The 25,797-nt window shown below is 38.2% G+C and overlaps 1 protein-coding gene across 1 annotated transcript in view; it reads left to right on the top strand.

Moving 5' to 3' along the window:
- The first annotated feature begins 19,653 nt into the window (after positions 1-19,653).
- Positions 19,654-25,797, top strand: part of TTC28 (tetratricopeptide repeat domain 28) — a 178,195-nt gene continuing 172,051 nt past the window's right edge. Inside the window, exons 1-2 of the mRNA XM_011975368.1 lie at positions 19,654-19,914; positions 22,590-23,097. Coding sequence (XP_011830758.1) covers positions 19,654-19,914; positions 22,590-23,097 — 769 coding nt within the window. The remainder of the gene's footprint in view (positions 19,915-22,589; positions 23,098-25,797) is intronic.

The raw sequence follows: 25,797 nt of genomic DNA, 5'->3' as shown, positions 1-25,797 counted from the left end.
TAGTAGGGGATGTCTCCCAGTTAGGCTACTCAGGAGTCAGGGACCCACTTGAGCAGGCAGTCTGTCCTTCTCAGATCTCAACCTCCATGTAGGGAGAACCACTGCTCTCTTCAAAGCTGTTGGACAGGGACATTTACATCTGCAGAGATTTCTGCTGCTTTTTGTTTAGCTATTCCCTGTCTCCAGAGGTGGAGTCTACAGAGGCAGGCAGGCCTCCTTGAGCTGCAGTGGTCTCCACCCAGTTTGAGCTTCTAGGCGGCTTTGTTTACCTACTTAAGCCTCAGCAATCGCGGGTGCCCCTCTCCCAGCCTCGCTGCCGCCTTGCAGTTAGATCTCAGACTGCTGCGCTAGCAATGAGGGAGGCTCCGTGGGCGTGGGACCCTCTGGGCCAGGCGTGGGATATAATCTCCTGGTGTGCCATTTGCTAAGACCCTTGGTAAAGTGCAGTATTAGGATGGGGGTTACCCTATTTTCCAGGTGTTGTGTGTCTGTGTTTCCCTTGGCTAGGAAAAGGAATTCCCTTCCCCCTTGTGCTTCCCAGGTGAGGCAATGCCTCAGCCTGCTTTAGCTCTCTGTGGTTGTGCTGCACCCACTGATCAGCACCGACTGTCCAGCATGCCCCAGTGAGATGAACCCAGTACCTCAGTTGAAAATGCAGAAATCACCCGTCTTCTGTGTCGCTCACTCTGGGAGCTGGAGGCTGGAGCTTTTCCTATTCGGCCATCTTCTATAGTAACCAGAACTATGTAATTTCTAAACCAATTATTTCATCTCTTTTTAGCTGGTAATTCTTTATTTATCCATTTATTTTATAACCAGGATTTTCGAAGACATCTTCAGCATAATTTGAAACAAGTAAACCTGCATTTAAACATGTTTCTTGTAATTAAAATTTTAATGCAATTATGAACCATGGCGTAGAAGCAGGAAATGAGGTGATTGTTCAGAGAGCAACAAATATGCCAGGAGGTCTAGGTTCTGAGGAGGGAGATGATAGTAAAAAGGTGGTGGGAATTACACTGTGAAAATCGTTACTTGCCAGGCCTAGGGGTTAGAGTCATATGCACTGGGAAGTTATCAGAGGTTCTGAAGCAAGGGGATGGCATATTCAGAGCTATAGTTTAGGACAATGAGTAGAATTAGAAGAATGTAGAGGGTAGAGGCTGTTGTGCAGGTGACAGAAAAAGTGGCCCAGAGTGGGACAGACCCAGAATAAGAACAGGGGCCTCAAAACACGAGCTCCCAAAGGAACCATGCAGTACTGCGGATGAGTGAAATGTGTTTAGATATGGGGAGTGATGGGATCTGTGGGGAACTTGAAAATGCATACATACTCTCTAATAGAGATAGCCACTATTCAGTTAGGTGACTTTTCCTATGTGGGAATATGGGTCAGTGTTGTCAGATCTGTTGTTATTTTGTTGTTGTTGTTTTCACGGAAATTGGAAAGCTGGATTTTCACGTGAGTTTCCTAATTAAACAACATACTGTGTGAGCCAAATAAAACTTGTTGGTTGGCCACCATTTGCTACACTAACATACCTCAGAGGTAGATTCAGAAGTACATACTCATCATTAGACATAAGGAAACAGATTTAGAGGAATCCAGATAACTTCAGAGGTGATATGGTCTAGTGGTGACAGAGGACAAGATCTTGAGCTGGAATGACTGGGCTCAAATCCTAGCACAGAATCTTACTAATTGAATGGCCTTGGGCAAGTTACTTAACCTCTCTGCTATAAAGTGGGGATGAAAATAGTATCTGTCTTATAGAATTGTGGTGAAGATTAAATGCATTAATACATGTAAAATGTTTAGACCAGTACTTAACACAAAATAACCCCTCAGCAGATGGTAACTGTTATTTTAAGAAACTATTAGAATGCACACTGCAGGTAAGAGAACAGGTTGTGGGCACAGCCAGCTTGGCTTTGAATCTCTGACACCTTTCAGCTGTGTGACCATGGTGACCATGGGCAATTTACTTCACCTCTTTATGCCTAAACTGTAAAATGGGGAATAACAGTACCTTCTTAATTCTGTTGCTTATAAAGTGCCCAGCACCATGCTCTAGTAATATCTAGATTTGTTGAATCTTTTTGAAACTACTTAAGCTTCCTGATAAGAAAAGCAAAGCTGAGTGCTACACCCAGTTAATTGACTGATTATGATGGCACTCTTTTTTTTTTCTTTAAATATTCTCTTTTTGCCTTAGCAAAATATAGGTAAAGTTTTTGAGACTTTAAGTGTATTAAAATTCTTTAATTCTACCTTCAAGCTTGATTGTTAGTTTGGCTAGGAATAGAATTCTAGATTGGAATGCCATTTTCCCAGGATTTTGACGGTATTTTATCCATTGTGTTTTACCTTTTAGTTACTGTTGAGAAGCCAAATTCTACTAGAATATTTGGAGATCTTTCCTGTGTCCCTGGTGACCTGAAATTTCACAGAAGGCCTTTTTTTTTTTTTTTTTTTTTTTTTTTTTTCCCTTTGTGTAGAATCTCATGTGTTCAATTTCTGGGAAAAAATAATTCTTAAGTTTTTGATAATTTCTTCCTCACCATTTTCTTTGTTTTCTATATATAAACTCATATTAGTGAGCTGTTAGGCTTCTGGGGTTGATCCTGTAATTTTATCTTTCTTCCCCTTTCCTTATGATTTTTTTGGATTTTTAAAAAATCTTATTTCCTGTGAAGTAGTAGTATTCTTGGATTTGTTCTGCTTCATGTATTATTTTATGCTATCATTGAAAATTCTGAAGACTTCTCTCGTTTTATGAATGTTCCTTTTGTATGGCACTCAAAAGGTGCATGGCTATAGTATGTTATGTCTCTGAAGACTTTACACGCATATGTATTTGTTATTTTTGAGATGAGTTCTTGCTGTGTTGCCCAGGGTGGTCTTGAACTCCTGGCCTCAAGCGATCCTCCCACCTCAGCCTCCCAAAGTGCTGGGATTACAGGCATGCACTTCCTGTGCCTGGCAAGACTTTGTATTTTTTTTTTTGAAGGTCTTTTTTTTTCAGCCCTTTCATTTTCCCCTGAGTTCCTTTTTTCTGTTTGTTCACTTTGATCACTGTCTTTCAAATTAGAGTTTTCCTCAAATGTCTAGTAATCTTTGCTCATATGAGGAGTGAGGCACTAAAAACGAATTAGTGCCTATGTGTGGTTGGGTGGCCCTTGTTCACAGATGGGTTTCAATGCAGGTTGAAAAGATTGTGAGGTTTTTCTTATTTGGGGAATCCTCCTCCTGTTAGTCTGTGCACATCTTTTCTTTGGGCCAATTTCCACAGGGGCTTCCAGCATGACTGCCAGCATTCTGGAAACTGAGCAGAACAAAGGGGCTTGTAATGTGAGAAGGATACTGGGTGAGGAGAATCTCACTATTCAGGATGCAGACTTTCACTGACCCCTCCTGTTTTTAGTGTAGCATTTCATTTCCGTCTTCATCTCTAAACATCTCCAGACAGTAGGCCCCCATCTTAGCCCCCATCTTTTGCCAGATTAGGGGAGCAGACCTAGCGTCCTTTCTATATAAGTTGCTTTTTATATAAATTTATATCCCATCCTCTGTTTTCAGACCTGTACCTCTTCCCCTGAACTTCAGAAGCCCTTAGTGTCTCAATTCCTGCTCCTTTCCAGGGTCCTTCAGCTGGGCTTGACTTGCCTTTTATTGGCACCTTTCCTTGCAGGCAGTTTGGTTTCCGTTTTCCCTGTCCTACTAAATTAGCTACCATTCATCCATCTGTTTTCCATCTTCTAAAATTTTGTGGATATCTTTCATCTACTGTCATCTTTTTCAGTCTTTTTGTTTTTATGGGCTTATAGCCTTAAAACACTTTTTTTCACTATTGTTTTACTAGGGTTTCTAGCAGAAGTTGCAAACTAGGGGTTTCCATTTGCTCTATTTACCTAGAAGTCTATTGCACTTACTTTTTTCCAGTCTGCCTCTGCCTAAACTGTGAGCAAGTTTGGAGCAGATGCCTTGTCTCATTTATTTTTATATTTCTTGGACCTAGCACATAGTAGGCACTCAGTGTTGTTGAGTGGTGAATAAATCAACTGAATAAACTTTGCTTTGCAAACGTTTGTTTTCTTGATGTTTCTTAAAGCAGAGTGCTTACAATGTAAGTCTAGATTCTGCCATTGTGGCGAGGCTGATCACCTTTGAACGCAGCTGGTATTCACAATATGTGCAAGTTACTTAGCGTTCCCAGTGGGCATTGTTATGCAGAGGATTTTATTAAGTATCCAATGATGAATATATCTCCCAGACTCTTATTACCAAACCCCTGAAGCACGTCCTTGATGCCCCCAGCTGACTTAATCACCACATTGCTCTCAAGTACCTAACACGTGTTTAATGCTGTACTCTGGTTTGCCTTTGATGGCACCCATGAGAAGTATGAGGACTACTATTTATCTTGTTAGAGAGATGATATTGGAAGAAGCATCCTGGGGGAAATGTAACCCACCTGGACACATCTGGATGTGCTCAGAAGCAGTGACAAATTCTGAGGGGAGCCTACAGTGTATAGTGTTGTGTATAGTGTGTATAGTATATAGTGGTTGTGTATAGTGGCCTCTGCCTTTTACCATTGGTTCAGGAAGTTTAATTTTGTTATACCAAAAATTATGTTAAAATCAAAGTTATATCTTTCTGATAGCTCATCAAATGCAAATAAAGATTCTGTGTTTTTTAAATGAAATTCAAATTATCATACTTTAACATTTATGACAAATTATTTTGATAGGTTAGTATTTTTTCACTTCTTTCCAGCCTTTATTTTGCATCCCTCTATAGATAACAAGTTAACCTTAACCTCTTACCCTCACTGAATGATAGTTCCTCTCACTCTTGCTCAGTGATAGTTCCTCTATTCAACATGTCTATGTATTTTTCTTATATTACAGCCACATAAACAACTACAGAATAAAGTCACTACCAGTAGAGTAATCTTAGAATTTGGGAAACAAAACATTTATTTACCCTCCTGTTCTTTATTTATTCCCTCTCTCTTACTGTTTTGAACTATAACATTAGGTAAAATAAGCTAATAAGCTGATTAGGTGTAATTAGAAATGGTACAACATGTGCTTTGTGGGGAAAATGTGCTGCTACTTTCTTGGGAAGAAGCCAGAACAGGAAAGGGCTGTATCCTACTCCCATCTGGAGTGGGACACCATCAGAAGTACCATCACTCAGCACCTCACCTCTGCCTTCCGTTGATTTCTCTCTTTAATACTGACCCAGTCATCACCTCTCCTTTCACCATTTACTAGCAGCAGAGTAAACCATTCCTAATCCCAGAGTTTTTCAGAAAGAGGCTTCTGAGGTTTCCATAAAACTACATGATTTCCAGCAGTCTCTATTTAATACCATAATACTTTGAATGGAACCTTCTGGAAATGTGCCCTGCCATTCTAGGAGTTGATCTAATTCTTTCTTCCTGTAGAGCTCTCATCACACATGCATTACTAAGGCACATTTAAATGGTCCTCTGAACTCACAGCCCAGTGTCACTGCTGAAAACCATCGGTATCCCTGAATGGAATAAACTTATACCCGAAGCATAGCCCATCCTCTTAATGTCTGTAGTTACAGGTATTCGGGTGCAGCTTTGAGGGATTTTTCAGGCAAGCCAGACACATTAGCCAGACCTAGGCTAGGAACATTCTCAAAGCTTTTCATTCCATATATTTGCATTTACATATAATCCTGAGGATAATATTAATCAAATAACATGCATCTCTTTCTACACATATGGGCAGGTTGGCAAACTTGAAGACTTTCAAAGGTAATTTTTATATCTGGGGGGGAGGCAGTAAAAAATTGTAAGTTGCTCAAAAAAATCAGTGTAATAGAATTGTTGCAGATTTTTTCTTCCTTAGTCTTAATAAAATTCTAAGTCTATATCCATTTTATGATAGGATTTGACAATACTATTTAAAAAAAAATTACAAACTAGAAACATTTGCTTGCTAAGCTATTCTAAGCACTTAAATTGTAAACAGAACTAATAGAGTCCTTTTTAGAGAAAATGTCCTTGCCTTCTTTCTCATTTTTTGTTTTTTATTTTTTTTGTGAGATTTCTGGAGAAAGGAGTGCAATATGATGGAAATGCACAGATTTGCAGTCAGGGAGGCCTGGATTTAAATCCCAAACTTGCTGTTTATTAGTTATTTGACTTTGGACCAGTCACTTAATATTTGTTTCCTCATCTGCAAAATGAGGGTAAAATTCTTACCTCCGAGGATCCTGTGGGTATTTGAGATAATGTAAATAAAGCATCTGATATATCATAATTCATTGACTCTAAGGTATACTTTTTTTAGATTTTAATATCTCTGAAATCAAGATGTTCTTATAATCTGTAAGTAAACATACTATAGTTATTTAATTACAACAATTTTTTCCTTTATTTGTGGTACATATTGTAAATTCTTATAATTGACAGCAACTTTGATTTTATTAAATACGGTATGCCTGGTGCTCAATGAATAGTAGTCATACTTACTACTAGATCATTTTTTTCTAAGGAAGATTTTATTTATACCTCGTAAGAATTTGTGTTCTATTAATTTTCTCAGACTATGATTTTGGATACCATTACAATTGTTAGGAAAAAGAGTATTATAACAAACATAATAGCAGCTCCTGTTTAATCATTTCATGTCTTGTTTAATCATTTTACCTTTACAAAGGTAAAAAGGAATAGATTTTGTAAAATTGATTAAGAGCGTGGAGAGCAGCAGGTAGAAAAACAAGAGCAGATATGAGGGACTGTGAGTTCTGTGTAGACAGACAAGATGGCAGCTCAGAAACAGCCTCTGTTTATGGGTTTCATATTCTTGCAGCTGTAGGGAAAAATAAACAAGAGTGAATTTTTGTGTAGCTGAATTTTGCTTATGGAGGACTGGGAGTTGAAAGACATTGGTACCACATATTCATTCTGACATTCTTACTTTGGAGGGATGGAGTTTTCTTTTATATCCTTGTGCAGACCTAAAGTCCCATGACTGTCGATTTGATTCCTCAAGTGTTTGCTGAGCATCTGCTAGGTGCTAGGCATTATGCTAGACCCCGAGTTACAGAGATGAGTAAGACAACCCTTGGCATCAGGAAGCTTCCATCTCAACTGTCTCATGCTATGCCTCCCTCCCTTCACCTGCACCCTATACCTTTTCTTATTATGTTAAATAGAATATACATGAATCATTTCTTTTTTGTTACAGAACATATTTCCTTTGAAACTTAACACATACTTTTAGTATTAATTTTCATTTAAAACAAGCATACCACTGAAAAATTTAAAATTAATATGAATAATTTGATCATACTTGTAATTAGAAATTGTATCTATCAGTATAACCTATATTTAATGTTAACTTGTGTATTTTTATGGTAAGCAAATCAAAAATAATAATTTTACTATCAGAATCACCTGAGGAAATTGGTAAAAGAAAATTTAAAAATGTAACTTAGGATCTTAATTAAAAATTTAATTTTTCTTCAGTGAACATATTATCTTCTGTTTTAAGATCTTGGCATAATGACTTCTTTCTTTGGGGATTTCCAAAAGGAATATTTATGTGCTTGCATACCCAAATAATTTCTGTACCAAAGGAACACTGACAAATGCCACACAAGGGAAATGACATTTCTAGGTTTTCTCATTAATATGAGGAAGAAGGAGGGCAGTAATTTGGTACATTTAAATTTTAAATAAATATACAAAACAGATTAAATTAATGTAAATGTATGACTTTAAATTGCTTAATGTACTCAGTTTTATTGGTATTTACTATCTGTAATAATAGCTACTAGTGATTAAATACTTGCTATGTGTCAGACATAATTTCTAAGCTCTTCAAATGTGTGGTCATAACAAGCCCATAAGATGGATATCGTTACCCCCATTTTATAGATAACGAAGCAAAGACAGAGAGAGTAACTTCCTTAATTAAGGGAAAGTAGCCAGTAGACACAGGATTCAAACCTAGGCAGTTCTAATCACTGTATTAGCCCCTATGATTTCTAAGTCCATTATTATGCAGGGAACAGAATCAGTAGTTGTTAGAAAAGTTACTAAAGTTTAATTGAAGTTATCTAAGTTTGCCATTGAATTTGCCAGTAATAGCTGGCTGAGATTTTAGAGAGCATAGCACTATGTTTTAAAATGTATTAAAATACCATCTGTTAACATTGTTAATTTTTTAAATTATTATTTAAAATTGTTAGAAATTCTAAATAGATCCTGCATATAGATAATTGGCATTAAAATAAAAATAATTAAATGAAAACTAGTATCATTATAATTTCAGGAGTCTAATAAAGCTGCTCTTGGATGGCTGCTGAAGGAAAGTGTCAAAGAACAAGAAAAAGGCAATGATAATGCTGAGTTTTGACTGGAAGAAATCATGATAGCACTTGCTTCTTATATTAGTTATGGAAGCCAAAAGAGTAGAAGAGCGTTGGCAAAGACAATGAGGACTTGATTTGAAGTGACAGAGAAATGGCCTAATAGAATGTCATCAAAGCAGTATGAGGAGGGTACCAGCTGGGGTCCTGAAGACCTGGCTCTGGTCCTGCCTTCACTGGTCATTAGTGGGCTGACCTTCAGCCAAGATAGTTGAACTCTCTTGGTCGTAGTTTCTACACCTGAATACATTGAGGGGGCCAAGCATGATAGCTCATACCTGAAATCCTGGCTACTCAGGAGGCTAAGGCGGGAGGATTGCTTGAGGCCAGACTGGAGACCAGCCTGGGCAATGTAGTGAGACCCCATCTTTACCAAAAATAAAAATATTAGCTGGGCATAGTGGTATGTGTCTGTAGTCCCAGGTACTCAGAAGGCTGAGGGTGGGGGAATCACTTGAACCCAAGAGTTCAAGGCTGCAGTGAGTTATGATTACATCCCTGTACTCCTGGGTGACAGAGCGAGACTCAGTCTCTACAACATTAAATAAAAAAAAAAAAAAAGGACATTGAAGGGGTTTATTGGTAAGTGGTTTTCAAACTCTTCTCTGAAGAGTCCTACAGAGTGCCACAGGTTTCCTTAAGGGTTGCTTGAGGAGAAAAGTAGATCCTAGTCCAACTTAACCTAAACAGCTATACTTTTAATCATACAAATAACATGTATTTGTAATTTGGTTTAAACAAAGTTTGAAAATCTGTGGATTGGGTGATCTGTAAGGCCTCCTCCAGCTGTAAAATTCTCTGTCTCTTGTTTGTTGTGAAATCTGGGTTTGGAATCATTCAACAGGGGATAGAGGTTAAACCTGCTAGAATTAGTGAAAGTACAGAGAGCTGAGATTGGATGTCATTTGTTCCTGAACATTCAAAAGCCATGCATTTCAGGAGGTCTTAGCCTATATTAGGAGCTATCTTTTTTAGCAGGAAGGCTGTAATGATATTCTTTCATGGATGGAAGCCAGAAGTTCTCAGTTGTTTCTTAATTCTCTAAAATCTCTCCAGGAACCTTGAGGATCCCTTTCCACCCAATTTAAAGGTTTCTTGTTTTCTTCCTTCCAGAAACGTTTTCTCTGCCTCTCATATGTGCACTTGTACACGTGTGTGTTTTCCATCTCTCTCTCTCTGAGTTTCTTCATTATATCCTGCCCTGCCAAAGCCAGATTTTATGATTTGGTGTAAATACTGTCTTTGAAGGGTGATTGACTACATTCCAACCCCCTACAGAATAATGTTTTATAGCCCACTGAAATTCAGGTTGGCTGGCAAGTGTGGACTGGAACAGTTTTGATTGGATAGCATCGTGATAGAATATGTTTCCTAATCCAGATCAAATTATTCCATAAGAAACTAGTGAATTGTATCATTGAAAATGCTTGTGAAGCTAGGTTATCCACCCTCCACTTCCCCCAAGTAAAAATGAAAATTTAGGTGAGACTGAGAGTAGGAAATAAATTTCCAAAAATAATCTTAATTATTTCAAGTGAGTGAGAGAATTTAACCCCAAACAAACTCGACTCCCTAATAGAACTATCAAAACTCTAGAAGTTTTATGTAGTCATCACTTTGTGGCCAAAGAGCTACATAGAATGGAGTTCATTTTTTGTTTTCTGTTTGTTTGTTTGTTTGTTTGTGTTTTTGAGAAACAGGGTCTCACTGGGCTCAAGCAATCCTTCTAGCCTCGGCCTTCCCATGCCCAGCTAGAAGGCAGTCTTTTGTAAACGTCTTCCTAGATAGATAGCATGGCTACAATGGAAGGTGTTAGCATGTGAAAGAGGAGAATCCTTAAATACCCTGGAGGAGGTGTCAGGGAGTAACATTTATTTCCTCCGATGTTTTCATCAGCCTCACCATTTATAGTCCTTCAGGAGGAAGTAGCATGCATTCTTCATTGGCTGCAAGTTGGCATTTATAGCACATAGCACAGATGCCTGTTGTATTGCATCAAGTTTACATTGAGCATCAAGTTTTTAAAAAAATGAAATCATTATAAATTCTGGAAGTTTTTATGGTATAATTAAAATGTCTAACAGGATACCTCTGGGAAACTAAATGCAGTTTTACTATTTATAGAGCCAGCAGAGGTAGTGTTTCTTGCCAACTTTCATATCTTATGACCTATAAATTGCTCTTAATAGCTAATCTGTCATTCCAGCTTCTCATACCAGAAAGCTTGTTTTCTTATTAATCTGTTAATTTGCATCTGCAAAGGACATTTACAAATTCTTGATTTGAAAAGATTGCTGTATTAATGCTGTGCATTATAAATAATTTATCACCTGTGATAGTAACTCTTAGGTCTAGGCAATAGATCTTTCTGACATATTGTTCTTCCAACCCTAATATAATTTTGATAAAAATAATTATTATGAAAGCTCCTCTGGTCCCACAGCATTAGAAAAGGCTAACAGGTTACCATGGAGAAGCTGTAACTATCACTAACAGCTCTCTAAGCTCAGAGTAATAGAATCAAACCAACTATTCCCACTATTAAGGTAGAAAAGAATTTAGATATGTACAAATCACTATTTTCTATTCAGCAATGATTGCAAAATATACCTCCAACCCTAGGCTTAGGCATTGGAACAAACTGGTTAGATTGATGGTAGTAAAGCCAACACCAGCTATTGAGCACATACAGTATGGAAATAATTTAAGACCATTAAAGACCATGTAATTAAAAATTTCCCTGTTTATGTGGTATTTAAGCCTCTTCTTTGTAGTCCATGGATGTGAGTTCACAGTTTTTAGAGATCCCATTCAGGAAGTTTTTTCCCTACCAAGATTCTTAATATTTAATTGTGTTTTTTGTGTGTATATTTCATTGATTGGTCCACTTTGATCCAAGAAGGATCTGTGGGAGCAAATCCTAAAATGGGAGAGATCAGAATAATGAAAGGATTAGGGCCAAATGATGAACTGAAACTAGGGCAGACTATGTTCATACTTTAGGATTCTATCTGGTTGTTAAAGGGAGGCTCTGCATCTGGTCACAAGCTTACTGGTGGCCCCGCAAAGAAGTAAATGTGATTACTTCAAAGATTCACATTTTTCTTAAGATAAAAACCACAGTAGCTGCTCGGTGGAAGCACTGAGATCTGAAAAAAAAATTTCCATCATCCTTGTAAAGATGATATTGAGTGATATCATGGCCAGTGTCTTCAATAATATAGATTATAAAATGTATTTGGTTATTCTTGTGCAATTAATTTTGTGTGACTATTGAGTAAGCAACTCAAAGTTTATGAACATTATTTATCCTTTTATATACAATTATTTCATCAGCTCAGTTGCATTAAGGGTGGATTTTCAGGCAGTAATACTCTCATTAAATAGAGAGTATATGTCATTTAAGACTAAACTCCAAGAACATGATTCAGTTTTCTGTTTCTACAGGTTTATTTTTGAGTAGCTATTGATTCTCCCTGAAAGCCCTGCAATCTGGATAAATTACTACCAGGCAGACCTTTGTATCTAAATTAATACAAGTTTTCAAAGATTAGCTAAATCTCTGATTTTAGAACCTAATTCTTAAATTTGTTTTTTCTATAAAAATGTGCAAAATTTTATCATCCGGAGATCTGTGTTAATTGGCACATGTAGAATCACTAGATAGTGTTAACTATAACTATGATAACTGGAGCATGAAATTATTAATTTATGCTCAGTATTGTATTGGTCAGGATTGACCAGGATATACTACAATAACAATCTCAACATTTTGGTAGCTTAAAACAACAAAGGTTTATTTCTTGTGCCCACTGTATATTCATTACAGATCAGCCAGGGATCTATTCCACATTGCCATCATTCTCCCTTGAAGATCAACTCTGTTGGAACAGTCTATAGCAAAGAGAATGTGGTGATACATGCATTGATTTCTAAAGCTTTACCTGGAAGTGATCCTATTTATTAGCCACAGCAGGTCACATAGTCACCTACATCTGACTTCATGCAGGCAGCAATGTGTAATCTTACCTGCCTGGACAGAGAGAAGTCAGCATTTGTGAATGGCCTTAAAAACTACCCTAGGCCAGGCGTGGTGCCTCATGCCTGTAATCCCAACACTTTGGGAGGCTGAAGAAGGTGGATCACCTGAGGTCAGGAGTTCAAGACCAGCCTGGCCAACATGGTAAAACCCTATCTCTATTAAAAATACAAACAAAAAAAAAATTAGCTGTGCATGGTGGCACATACCTGTAATCCAAGCTACTTGGGAGGTTGAGGCAGGAGAATCATGTGATCCTGGGAGGCGGAGGTTGGAGTGAGCTGAGATTGTGCCACTGCACTCCAGGCCTGGGCGACAGAGCGAGACTCTGTCTCAAAAGGAAAAAAGAAAAAAAAAACCAAAACCTACTTTAAGTATTGTTAGTGCTTAAAAAAAAACCTACTTAAAAGTATTATTAGTGCTTAAATTAGTGCTTAAAATTAGTGCAATTGTATTCTTTGTTAGTCATTATTTTATACAGTATTTTGTTGCTGTTGTGATTACAGATCTTCCTAGTTTTCATCTACTCCATGGAAATATGTGAAAGTACAAATGGTCATGTCGCTTCCCCACTTAAACCTTTTGTGGCTCCCATTCCATATCTATGGGGATTGCAAATTCATCAATAGAGGCTAAACTGTGTAGTCAAAAGAGCGCAAGGGCTAGAGTCTGACATATGTGGATCTGAACCCTGGTGTTGTTATTAATTGTGTACTTTTAGACATGCCACTTTATCTCTTTTGAGTCTTTGCCTCTTTGAGTCTAGACTTATCTCACCAATGGGTGAAATAATAATGTACACTTAAAAGATTTGTTATAATAATTAATGAAACAACATATATGAAAAATGCTTTAGATTTTACAAACTGATGGACAGACAGAATTCATCTAAACTTACCTTTACAAACTCCTCTCCAGCCACTACCCCTGCTCCCAGGTATAAATGTCTTCTTATTCTTCAATCATAACACACTCCACATACTTTGTGTCTTTGCTAATGCTGTTTCCGTTTCCTAGAATTACCCATTCCCCCAAGGAGGAAAACTCCAATTTATATATTTTCAAATTCCCTCCCCCTCCCCCTCCCCATCTCCCTCTTCCTCTTCCTCTCCTTCGACAGAGTTTCACTCTTGTTGCCCAGGCTGGTTTGCAATGGTGCCAACTCGGCTCACTGCAACCTCTGCCTCCCAGATTCAAGCGATTATTCTGCCTCAACCTCCTGAGTAGCTGGGATTACAGGCATGCACCACTACGCTCGGCTAACTTACTTTTTCTTTCTTTCTTTCTCTTTCTTTCTTTCTTTCTTTCTTTCTTTCTTTCTTTCTTTCTTTCTTTCTTTCTTTCTTTCTTTCTTTCTTTCTCTCTCTCCTTCTCTCTCTCCTCATCTCTCTCTTCTCTCTCCTTCTCTCTCTCTTTCTCTCTCCTTCTCTCTCTCTTTCTCTCTCTCTTTCCCTCCCTCCTTCCCTTCCTCCCTCCCTCCCTCCCTCTCTCTCTCTCTCTTTCTTTCTTTCTCTTTCTTTCTTTCTCTTCTCTTTCTTTCTTTTCTTTCTTTCTTTCGAGACGGGGTTTCACCACGTTAGTCAGGCTGTTCTCAAACTCCTGACCTCAGGTGATCTGTCCATCTCGGCTTCCCAAAGTGCTGGAATTACAAGCGTGCGCCACCGCACCTGGCCCAATATACTTTTCTTCAAGCAGTTTTAGGTTTACAGAAAATTAAACAAATAGTGTAGAGTTTCCACATATCCTTTCTCTCTCCCCCAATCATTTTCTCCTGTTATTGATATCCTGTATTAGTATGGTACATTGTTACAACTGATGAACCAATATTGATATATAATTGTTAACTAAAGTTCAATATTTACATTAGGGTTCACTCTTTGTATTGTATAGTTCTGTGGGTTTTGACAAATTTATAATGTCATGTGTTCCGTATTACCATGCAGAATAGTTTCATTGCCCTAAAAATCCCCTGTGCTCCATCTTTTCTCCATTCCCCCAACTCCCTTGCAACTGCTGATCTTTTTATTCTCTCTATACATTTGACTTTTTCAGAATGTAATATAGTTGGAATCATACAATATGTTGCCTTTTTAGACAAGCCTCTTTGACTAAGCAGTATACATTTAAAATTTCTTCCATTTCTTTTCACAGCTTGATAGATCATTGTTTTTAGCCCTGAATAATATTCCATTGTATGGATATCCCACAGTTTATTTCTGCATTCACCTTTTGAAAGATGTCTTATTTGCTTCCAGTTTTTAGCAATTATGAATAAAGCTGTTATAAACAGTCATGCACAGGTTTTTGTGTGGACACGTGTTCAACTCATTTTAGTTAATACCTGGGAGTACAGTTTCTGGAACACATCATAAGACCATGTTGAGTTTTCTAAGAAATGGCCCAACTGTCTTCCAAAGTGGCTGTATCATTTTTCATTCCTTCCAACCATGAATGAGAGTTTCTATTGTTCCACGTTTTTGTCAGCATTTGATATTGTCAGTTCTTTTGGATTTTAGCTATTCTAATATGTAAGTAGTGTCATCTCATTGTTGTTTTAGTTTGCCGTTCCCTAATGACATACGATGTTGAACATCTTTCTATATGCTTCCTTGCTATCTGCATATCTTCTTTAATGAGATGTCTCTTCAGATATTTTGTTATTTTTTAACCAAATTGTTTGTTTTCTTATTGAGCTTTTATATTTTTGATACAAGTCTTTTACCATATATGTGTTTTGCAAATATTTTCTCTCCATCTGTGGCTTGACTTTTCATTCTCTTAACACTATCTTTTGCATAGCACAGTTTTAAATACTAATGAAGTTCAACTTAATTTTTTCTTTCATTGAACATATTTTTGGTCTTATATCTGAAGGTCATGTAGATTTTCTCTGATATTGTCTTGAAATTTTGTAGCTTTGCAGTTTACATTTAGGTGTGATCAATTTCAAGTTAATTTTTGTTAAATGTGTAAGGTCTGTGTCTAAATTCATTTTTTTGCATGTGATGTCCAGTTGTTCTAGCAGCATTTGTTGAAAAGACTATCCTTTCTCCATGTGACTACCTTTGTATGCTGTCAAAGATTAGTTATTATATTTAGGTGAGTCTGGAGAATTTTCATTTAAAAAATTTTATTTCTCTTTTTAATGGATACATTGTAATTGTACATATTTATGGTGTACAATTTAATGTTTGGATACATATCTATGTTGTATAATAATCCAGTCATAGTTGTGTATCCATTACCTCATGCATTTACCATTTATTTGTGGTGGAAACATTAAAAAGCCTCTGTTCTAGCTGTTTTGTAATATACAGTATTTTATTGTTAGCCATAGTCACCTTACTGTGCAGTAGAACACCAGAATTTATTCCTCCCATCTAATTGTAACTTTGTACCTGTTAACCAACCCCGCAGAATCCTCCCTTTTTTCTTCCCCTGCAGTCTCTGGCAAGGACTGTTCTACTCTCTGCTTCTAGAGTACCAACTTTTTTTTTTTTTTTTTTTTTTTCAGATTCCACATAGGAATGAGATCATGCATAATTTGTCATTCTTTGTCTGGCTTTTTTCATTTAACACAATGTTCTCCAGGTTCGTCCATGTTGTCACAAATGACAGGATTTTAATTTTCTTGTGATGGAATCATATTTCATTGTATATGCATACCACATTTTCTGCATCCATTCATCTCTTGTTGGACACTTAGGTTGATACCCTATCTTGGCCATTGTAAATAGTGCTACAGTGAACATGGGAATGCAGATAATCTCCTTGACATACGGATTTTATTTACTTTGGATATATAACCAGTATTGGCATTGCAGAATCATATGGTAGTTCTATTTTTTTGTTTCTCGAGGAGCTTCCACTTTGTTTTTTATAATGGTTGTACTGGTTTACAAGTCCACCAGTAGCGTGTAAGCATTCCCTTTTCTCCAAAACCTCACCAACACTTGTTTTCATGTATCTTTTTATAATAGCCTTTGTAACTGGTATCTCATTGTGGTTTTTATTTGCATTTCCTTGATTAGTGATGTTGAACATTTTTTTTCTCATACCTATTGGCCATTTATATGCCTTCTTATGAGAAATGTTTATTAAGGTCTTTTGCCCTTTTTTTTTTTTTTTTTTGAGACAGAGTTTCACTCTTGTTGCCCAGGCTAGAGGGCAGTGGCGCCATCTCAGCTCACTGCAACCTCTGCCTCCCTGGTGCAAGCGATTCTCTTGTTTCAGCCTCCTGAGTAGCTGGAATTATAAGCATGGACCACCACGCCTGGCTAATTTTTTGTATTTTTAGTAGAGATGGGGTTTCACCATGTTGGCCAGGCTGGTCTCGAACTCCTGACCTCAGGGGATCCACCTGCCTCGGCCTCCCAAACTGCTGGGATTACAGGTGTGAGCCACCAGGCCCGACCTGCCCATTTTTTAATTGGGTTATTTTGTTTTTGTCTTGTTGAGTTGTTTAAGTTCCTTACATATTCTGGATATTAATCCCTTATCAGGTGTATAGTTTGCAAATATTTTCTTCCATTGTATAGGTTGTCTCTTTACTCTCTTAATAGTTTCCTTTGCTGTGAAAAGTTTTTAGTTTGAGGCAATCTCATTTGTCTATTTTTGGTTTTGTTGCCTGTGCTTTTGAGCTCATGTTTTAAAAATCCTTGCCCAGCCCAATTTCATGAAGCTTTTTCACTATGTTTTCTTCTAGCAGTTTCATAGTTTCAGGTTTTATAGCTAAATCTTTAATCTATTTTGAATTGATTTTTGTATATGGTGAGAGGAGTCTAGTCTCATCCTTCTGCATGTAAATATTCAATTTTCCCAGCACTTTTTTTTTTTTTCGGAAGAGACTACCTTTTTTTTCCAATGTATGTTCTTGGCAACTTTGTCAAAAATCAGTTGGCTATAGGTACATGAATTTATTTCTGGGCCTAGAGAATTTTCTTGAATGCAAGAATGAATGAACAAAGGAACAAACCAACCAACAGACTCCAAACACTCCAATGCCGGCCTAAACTTTCACTCTTTGAAGTAAAGTGCATTTACCAAGATTATGTGTTGGATATACACCTAATTGTATATGTGTTGGATATACACCTAATTGTATATGTGTTGAATTATGTATTGGATATGTGTTGGATTCCAAAATGTCCCTAAGTAAAGGGTGGATTTTTCTTAGTTTTTCTTCTTCTTAAGAGATGGGGTTCCGCTCTGTCATCCAGGCTGGAGTGCAGTGGTGTGATCATAGCTCCCTGTAGCCTCAAACTCCTGGGCTCAAACAGTCTTCCTGCCTCAGCCACCCCAGTAACTGGGATTACAGGTGCCCACCAGTGGTGCTGCACTACAAGGGTGAATTTTCTTATGCATATATTTGCAGAAGAGCAGTATGAATCATATGCTGGTCTTCAGTATATGAAGTTGATGACATTTTTTACCATCAGTGGGGCAAACTTCTTGTATTGTCTTTTTAGTTGTGGTGACATAACCTTATGGTTTATTTTCTGGTTATCTTCTATCACATCTTTGAAATGAATAAAAGCTAAGTGAATATTATCTTGGGTGGGATAGGAAGAAAAACTAAAATCTGAAATTTTTGAGCATCTTGTTATTGCTGAGTTCTGAACCAGGGTCATTATAAATACTATATTATTTAGTACTCGTGAAGGCTCTGTGAGATATTAATATTCCCATTTTACAGATGAGGAAACTAAGTCTCAAAGATGTTCCAAATGTGTGTTATCACAGTGTGTTATTTGAATCAGTGAGTGCCTGATTCCAGAGTCTATACTTATTCTTCTATGTATCTCTGCCTATTGGGTTGTGGGCAGTTAATCTAGGACTTTGGGTTTATGGGCACTGAACTGGCAGAGAACACATGGAACATGTAGATTTGGGCAGTAAAAAAGAAATGCTATATTTCTGGTACTAGCTGCAGGTACATTTCCCATTTTTCCAATGACATGTAGTGAATCAATCAGCAATTATATTGAATATTCTGTGTATAACACTATAAGCATGTAATCCTCCCACAAAATGTAACCCTTATGAGAAATACATATGGTAAGGGAGAAACATGCTAGATGGAAGGAAAACGTGTTTAAATCTTCAGCATAATATTTAATGGCACTGTCATCGATGTGGTTATAGTTTGGGTAGTTTAAACTTTATTTCTCAAACTAAAAACCTTTAAAGGTGGTTTGAAGAAATATGAACAAATTTCTTACTCTAGTTTTATATCACATGAAACTAACTTGTCAGATGCAATTCTTCTGTAAATATTCAGGTCACAGAGCAAGAGGTAACTGACTCCTATGTGCCTAAATCTGCAGCTGGAAATTATACTTTGGCAAGAACATGAGTAATTTATATCTTGTAGAAAGAGAAAAGTATTTTCTTATTCCAACCAGATAGTTTGTTAGCATAACTGTTTGTATGCATTTTAGTATTCAAATACAGATATTCCAGAATATTTCCACTGTGGGAAGCAGCTGCTGCTATTCTAGCACAGAAATCTCAAAGAGATTAATATACAAAGGCAGCATGAACCTTGGTGGCAAATGCAGCATCTGCTTGAGGTGGGGCCTATGATTCCCCATAGATAGTGGGTCTTCAGATTCTCATTAACAGCCTGAAACCATGTTTCAGATCTAAGCTTATTCTACAGGAACAGGAACAAAGACAAGTGATTAATTTGTAATTCACTTAGCTGATAAATATCATCACATGTTATTTGCCCAGGGGCTGTAAAACACTGGACTTTATTTCCTGTAGCAACTGATAGGAATATAGATGTTTGGTCATAATGATTGATGTTTTCAGTTGCCATTACTAGCTTCTGCTTGCTAACAGAACTCAGCCCAGTCATCTTGCAGTCATAAAACATCCATCTACACCTTAGTGATGCATTCACAGAGCACTTTATAGTTTACTAAAGGCACTCACATGCACTGCTTCATCTGATGCCATCTCAGCCCTGTGAAGTATGTACAGTATTGTCATTAGCAACATTTTACAAATAAAGGAAACAGGAGTGAAGAAGTAAAAGACTTATTAGTGTTACATAGCCAGGGCCTCTGATGCTAAATCCTGTTCCATTCTTATACTGTACCAAGCTGCCTCTCTAGTTTCAGAGGCAGTGATGTGTGCTTCATAAATTATATCCTTTCTAGAGATACTGACTTCCAGGACACCCGTCATGAAGAGTCCCAGCCTGGCAGCACTGCCTGATAACTGGAGGATGCCAGGAAAGAGCCAGTGTAATAATCTTTCCCTTTTTCCCCCACACCCCAGAGGAGAAATGCCTAAATATTCCCTTCCTTATGTTCAGAGAGCTTTAGCAAGCAGCTCCTATGTCTCCCTGGCATTTAGAGAAATGAAGAACCAGAAGCAGAAGATCCCAGGGCTATCATTTGGAGTTGCCATAAACCAGAAGTTCCTGAGAACAGCGACGCCTGGGGTGTTGTGCCTGCCCCTAGACCTATAAATCTATCCCATGCAGTGTTCAAAGGCTCATGGCCTCCAACCAGATCTACTATTTGGAATTATCTAGTGAATTATTTATGGTTTACATATTTGACAGGGGCTCATGGCTGGGTTTGAAAATACTCTGTTCCTGGCTTGCTTCTTGGGCCTAAAAATGTCTGGAAAACCAAGGCTCAGAGAAGTTAAGTTGCTAAAGCTCTCAGAGCTAGTAAAGGGCAGTGCAGTTCTGAACAAGGTGTATCTGATTCTAAGCTACAATAATTCCATAGTCAAAGAGCCTGCATGTTTTGCTTTGAGGGTAACAAAGATTTCTGGGTAGGAGTGGGTTGTGTCCTCCTTAGTCAGGTGGTGGAGAACCCACAAAGAATAAGGGAGGGCCAACTACTGAAGTAGAGGAAGGAGGCTGAGTCTGTAGGCCTGCAGCAAAGGAGGAAAAAGAGATTTGGGGGATAGAGTATGGGTGGAGGTAGAAGCAGTAGAAAGTCCCTTATACAATGTGTTGACATGAAGTCCTAACCTCAGCCCCAAAGAGGCTCACAAAGTAGAAGCTTGAGGCCAGTACACATACAAGTGACATGCTGTTTGTTGACTTCATTGCTGCTTCTGCCAGAAGCACACTGCTGCAGCATTGTGACTTGCATGGAATTGTTTCTGCTCTCCACCACTCAGAAAAAAAGAAACAGAAAAGTAAATTTCTAAGTATTTATTTCCTCTCTATTTTCTAAGTCTTTTTGTTAGAACATCTGTGAAATGATAAAAGCAACTTAAAACAATATGGGGCTTTTTTTTTTTTGCAAATATGCTATTTGCAAGCACCACTGCACGTTGTGCACATGTACCCTAGAACTTAAAGTATAATAATAACAATAAAAAATTATAAGAAGGGCAAAAAAAAAAGTGTCCCCAGTCATTTTGATCAAGAACTGCTATTTCACAGGCAAAGAAAATAGGGTAGAAAATCACTTATATCTATAAAATATTAATAAAAGTGTTCTGAAGTGCACAGACATAGAACACATTTCGTAAAGAAATGCCCTTACTCCAGGAGGGACAGCATCCCCTCCTTGTTATTCCCTAGCCAGGAGGCCCTTAGGAAAATTACTTGCCTATATGTAACAGAGTACACCCTTTGTTCTGGCAGGATCACATACTCACTTACTAAGAGAGAGCATCATGAAGAAAGGCAGCCACATGGCTCTAGCCATAGGCAGGTAATGAAGGAAAGAAAGGGTAGGCAAGCTTCCAAGTTTTAGGATAAAAAGAAGGGCAGAAAAATCCCAGCATAACTTCCCTTTTATATCTGCAAAGAAATTAGAAACCAAGGACTAGAATATAAGACTGCAAGTATTTAAGATTCTAGAAACCATGTAACATCTCCTGTATTTTCGTTGTCCCTTTGTGGTTCACTACACCAGCACAGAGTCAGTTTCATTAAAACCTTTAAGATAAAAAGGGTTTGCATACTTTTCCTTGGCCAAAATAAGAAAAAAAAAAAGAATGAGTGGCAAGCAATGAGAGAGGACTAGGAAGATGGCATCTCTCTGCACAGAGAGGCTGGGATTAGAAGCGCTTCTAGGGAGGAAAAGAAATGCTTGAAGAGCCAGCGTGAGCCTGAAAAGGGGTGGTGAGGCTTAATGGAGACCACCCCACTCAGAGTGCAGTGCAGGTTGTAACCCACCCATTTTTTTCCTCTGAGACTCATCCAAATCTAAGCCCTCCACAGTAACCAACACTGATGAAGTTACATTGAAGGAACAAAGATAAGAGAGCAGGACCCTCTCCAGTAAGCCCTGGGTCACAAAATCATCAGCATCATGGTAAACATCTCTCTTACCATTGAGATATCCATTTACTGTGGAAGAAGACAAGAATAGAGAAATACCCAGGAGTGCAAAAAGCCAAGCATGGATTTCTCTTATGAATTTCCTGTGGTCTGTTATATGTAGTAATTAATTTTGATTTTCTTTTTCTTTTTCTTTTTCTTTTTTTTTTTTTTGAGATGGAGTCTCACTCTGTCACCACACAGACTGGAGTGCAGTGGCGTGATCTTGGCTCACTGCAAGCTCTGCCTCCCAGGTTCATGCCATTCTCCTGTCTCAGCCTCCCGAGTAGCTGGAACTACAGGTGCCCGCCACCATGCCCGGCTAATTTTTTTTTGTATTTTTAATAGAGACGGGGTTTCACCGTGTTAGCCAGGATGGTTGCAATCTCCTGACCTCGTGATCCACCCACCTCGGCCTCCCAAAGTGCTGGGATTACAGGCGTGAGCCACCACACCCGGCCTAATTTTGATTTTTTTATACATTTTCTTATACCACAGAGGTCAATAGGTATTAACAGAGATGTAATATCGTAATTAATATTAGAAATGTCAATAAGTCTTTAAAATGAAGGCTATATGTAATACAACTTGTTTCTAGGAAGATTAGGTATAGAAAGTTACTGATTAAAGTATCATTGTTTTTTATTAGGAACTTGCTGTTTGGATGTGTTCTTTATCAATTCTGCATAGGTCTGTGGAAAACTGATAGAAGTACCATTAGCAATTGGATTGGATAATTACAAGCAACCTGTAAAATTTTATCTGCCAAAACATACAAAACCATTCTGATGTGTTTTCATTTCTCCACTTTATGCTTTTCTCTTCAGGCTGCTTCATCAGCTTTGAGCAGTCTGGGCCACGTGTACACAGCCATTGGAGACTACCCCAATGCACTGGCCAGTCACAAACAGTGTGTTCTTCTTGCCAAGCAATCCAAAGATGAACTTTCTGAAGCCCGAGAACTTGGCAACATGGGAGCTGTGTATATTGCCATGGGTGACTTTGAGAATGCTGTGCAGTGCCATGAGCAGCATCTGAAGATAGCCAAGGACCTGGGGAACAAGCGAGAAGAGGCCCGGGCCTACAGCAACCTGGGCAGTGCCTATCACTACCGAAGGAACTTTGACAAGGCCATGTCTTACCACAACTATGTCCTGGAGCTGGCCCAGGAGTTGATGGAGAAGGCTATTGAGATGCGGGCCTATGCTGGACTAGGCCATGCTGCCAGGTGCATGCAGGATTTGGAGAGAGCTAAACAGTACCATGAGCAGCAGCTGGGCATTGCTGAGGATCTCAAGGACCGGGCTGCAGAGGGGCGAGCATCCTCCAATCTGGGTAAGAACAGGGTTGCCTGCAAGAGCCGAGGTCAAAGTCATGAGCTGGAAATAGCTGGAGTAGATCACTATCTTTTAGAGGAATCTGTGTGTTTATATTTAAAAGAATATCCTTATTGTGTGTGCTCTTTTCCTTTTCTTTTTGAGACAGGGTCTTCGTCTGTCACTGAGGATGGAGTACACATGCCAAGGATGGTGTGGCACAACCACACCTCACTGCAGTGATCTTCCCACCTCAGCCTCCCGAGTAGCTGGGACGACAGGCACACACACCACACCTGGCTATTTTTTTATTTTTTGTAGAGACAGGGATCTTCTTATGTTGCCCAGGCTGATCTTGAACTCCTGGGCTCAAGCGATCCCCCCACCTCGGCCTTCCAAAGTGCTACAATTAAAGGCATGAGCCACCATGCCTGACCTCTTTCTTTAGATATATTTCCTTGGAGCCTGCCTTCTCTAAATCACACAATTCTTCCTGTCATCATAGTGCTGTAAGGATTAGAATTCTGAAATACTGGAAAAACAAAACATCCCAACCTTTTAATCTGTAGAGAGAGAAGAGCAACCAGATTTATCTAATTAGAGAGAAGAGACATGAAATGATGATATAGGCTATGTTTGGTTTAAATGAAAGAGAAGCTGCTAAGCAGTCATCAATAGATGAGAACGTTTCTGAAAGGATTTTTCCTTACAGGGATTTCTTTACTTGGTGTATTAACCGCACAGGAAATGCATTTTTTCCTCAAAATTATGTGATTCAAAAAATAATATTGATAGTTTTAATATAAATGCAAAATTATTTTCATGAAAGATCTATTTAAAGATGATAGATTTACAATTGCTTTTGATAGTACTTGGTTACAATTAAAACATTTATAATTTGGGGGAATTTACATGTAGTGGTAAGAGACAACAAGTAATTGGTAACTGGCAATTTTTAGAAGATAATTTTTTATCCCTGTCTTCAAATAGATGTGGGTACATAATGAATGGAAGATGTGTTTGGAAGTATGAGCTAAACTTATCCCTGTGCCTGGAGCCACATGGTTTGTTCTTTGCCTATAGGGATTCAGGATGGGGAGAGGACAAAGAGAGGGTGACCTTATTGCTATGCTTATCAGATATGAGTAGCAGCAAAATGTAAAACTTAGCCACGTTCCCTCCCTTCCTCCCTCCCTTCCTTCGTTCCTTCCTTCCTTCATTCGTTCCTTCCTTCCTCTTTCTTCCTTCCTTCTTTCCTTTCTTTCTTCCCTTCCCTCCCTCCCTCACTCCCTTCCTTTTCCCTTCCCTCCCTTCCCCTCCTCTCCCCTTTCCTTCCCTCTCCTCCCCTTCCCTTTCCAAGACAGGTTCTCCATCTATTACCTTGGCCTGAGTACAGTGGCACAATCATGGCTCACTGCAGCCTCAAACTCCTGGGCAAAAGTGATCCTCCCACCTCAGCCTCCCAAGTAGCTAGAACCATAGGCGCAGCGCATGCCACTTCGACCAGCTAATTTCTTTCTTTCTTTGTAGAGTCATGGTCTCACTATGTTGCCCAAACTGGTCTGAAACTCTTGGGCTCAAGCAACCTGCCCATGGTGGGCATCAGCCACCATGCCCAGCTACTTTTCATTTGTTGTTTTGTTGTTGTAATGAGGCCTTGTTATGTTCCTCAGGCTAGTCTCAAGCTCCTGGCCTCAAACGATCATCCCATCTTGGCATCCAAAGTGTTGGGATGACAGGCATAAGCCACTGCACTTGGTGATTCTTTTTTTTTTTTTTTATAATACAAGCATTTACAGATACAAAATTTTCTCTAAACACTACTTGACCTGCATCCCATAATTTTTTATGTATTACGTTCATGTTTATCGAGTTTTTAACATCTTCTGAGTTGGTTTGTGACTTCTCTTTGACTCATGAAGTGTTTAATGTAAAAATATTTGGGGTTTTTCTCTGACAGAAAATCAGCAGTGATCTCTTCATGGCTGAGTTGAAAGATCTTTTGACATTTCTAAATTTCCCTAATCAGTATCAGTAGTTGACATGCTCTGCTAATTTTTCTGTGAAATTCTCTTCTCTTTAGGTTTCTGTGAAACACCACTGTTCTGATTTTCTTCCTGGCTGCTCCTTCTGTATCTTCTGCATTGACTTTTTAATGCTCCCTTCAAAAAACAAACAATTTTTAAAAATTACAAAAGTGGCACTTAGTTTTGTAAAAAATTCTTACCATATAAAAGTTTATAAAATAGAAAAAGGAGGCTCACCCCTTCACATTAATATCTTCTCTTGTCCCACTCCTCAGAGTCAACTACTGTTAATAATTTGGTTATAATCTTTCCAGACCTTTGTACTACATACATAAACACATGTCAGTGCAAACATATATGTAAATATATACATGTGTGTATAGATTGTTCCCTTTCCAAATCTTGGTTTGTAACATACATACCTTTCTGAAGCTGCCTTTTTTACTCTGCCTCCTCTCCTAGGCTTCCCTCTATCTCATTATTCAGATATCCTATATTATTTTAATAGCTCCTTTCCATTGTATTGCCACTTGTTAAATGTGGGAGTTGTCATATTTTTTATTGCTATTATATATTTATATTTATGTATTTAGATGATAAATACATTATTATTCTTTTTTTTAATTATACTTTAAGTTCTAGGGCACATGTGCACAACGTGCAGGTTTGTTACATATGTATACTTGTGCCAT

This window comes from Mandrillus leucophaeus, unplaced genomic scaffold, assembly GCF_000951045.1.
Source record: "Mandrillus leucophaeus isolate KB7577 unplaced genomic scaffold, Mleu.le_1.0 Scaffold154, whole genome shotgun sequence".
In the NCBI taxonomy this organism is placed as follows: domain Eukaryota; kingdom Metazoa; phylum Chordata; class Mammalia; order Primates; family Cercopithecidae; genus Mandrillus; species Mandrillus leucophaeus.
The sequence above is the reverse complement of the archived record's forward strand: the minus strand, read 5'-3'. Positions and strand labels throughout refer to the sequence as shown.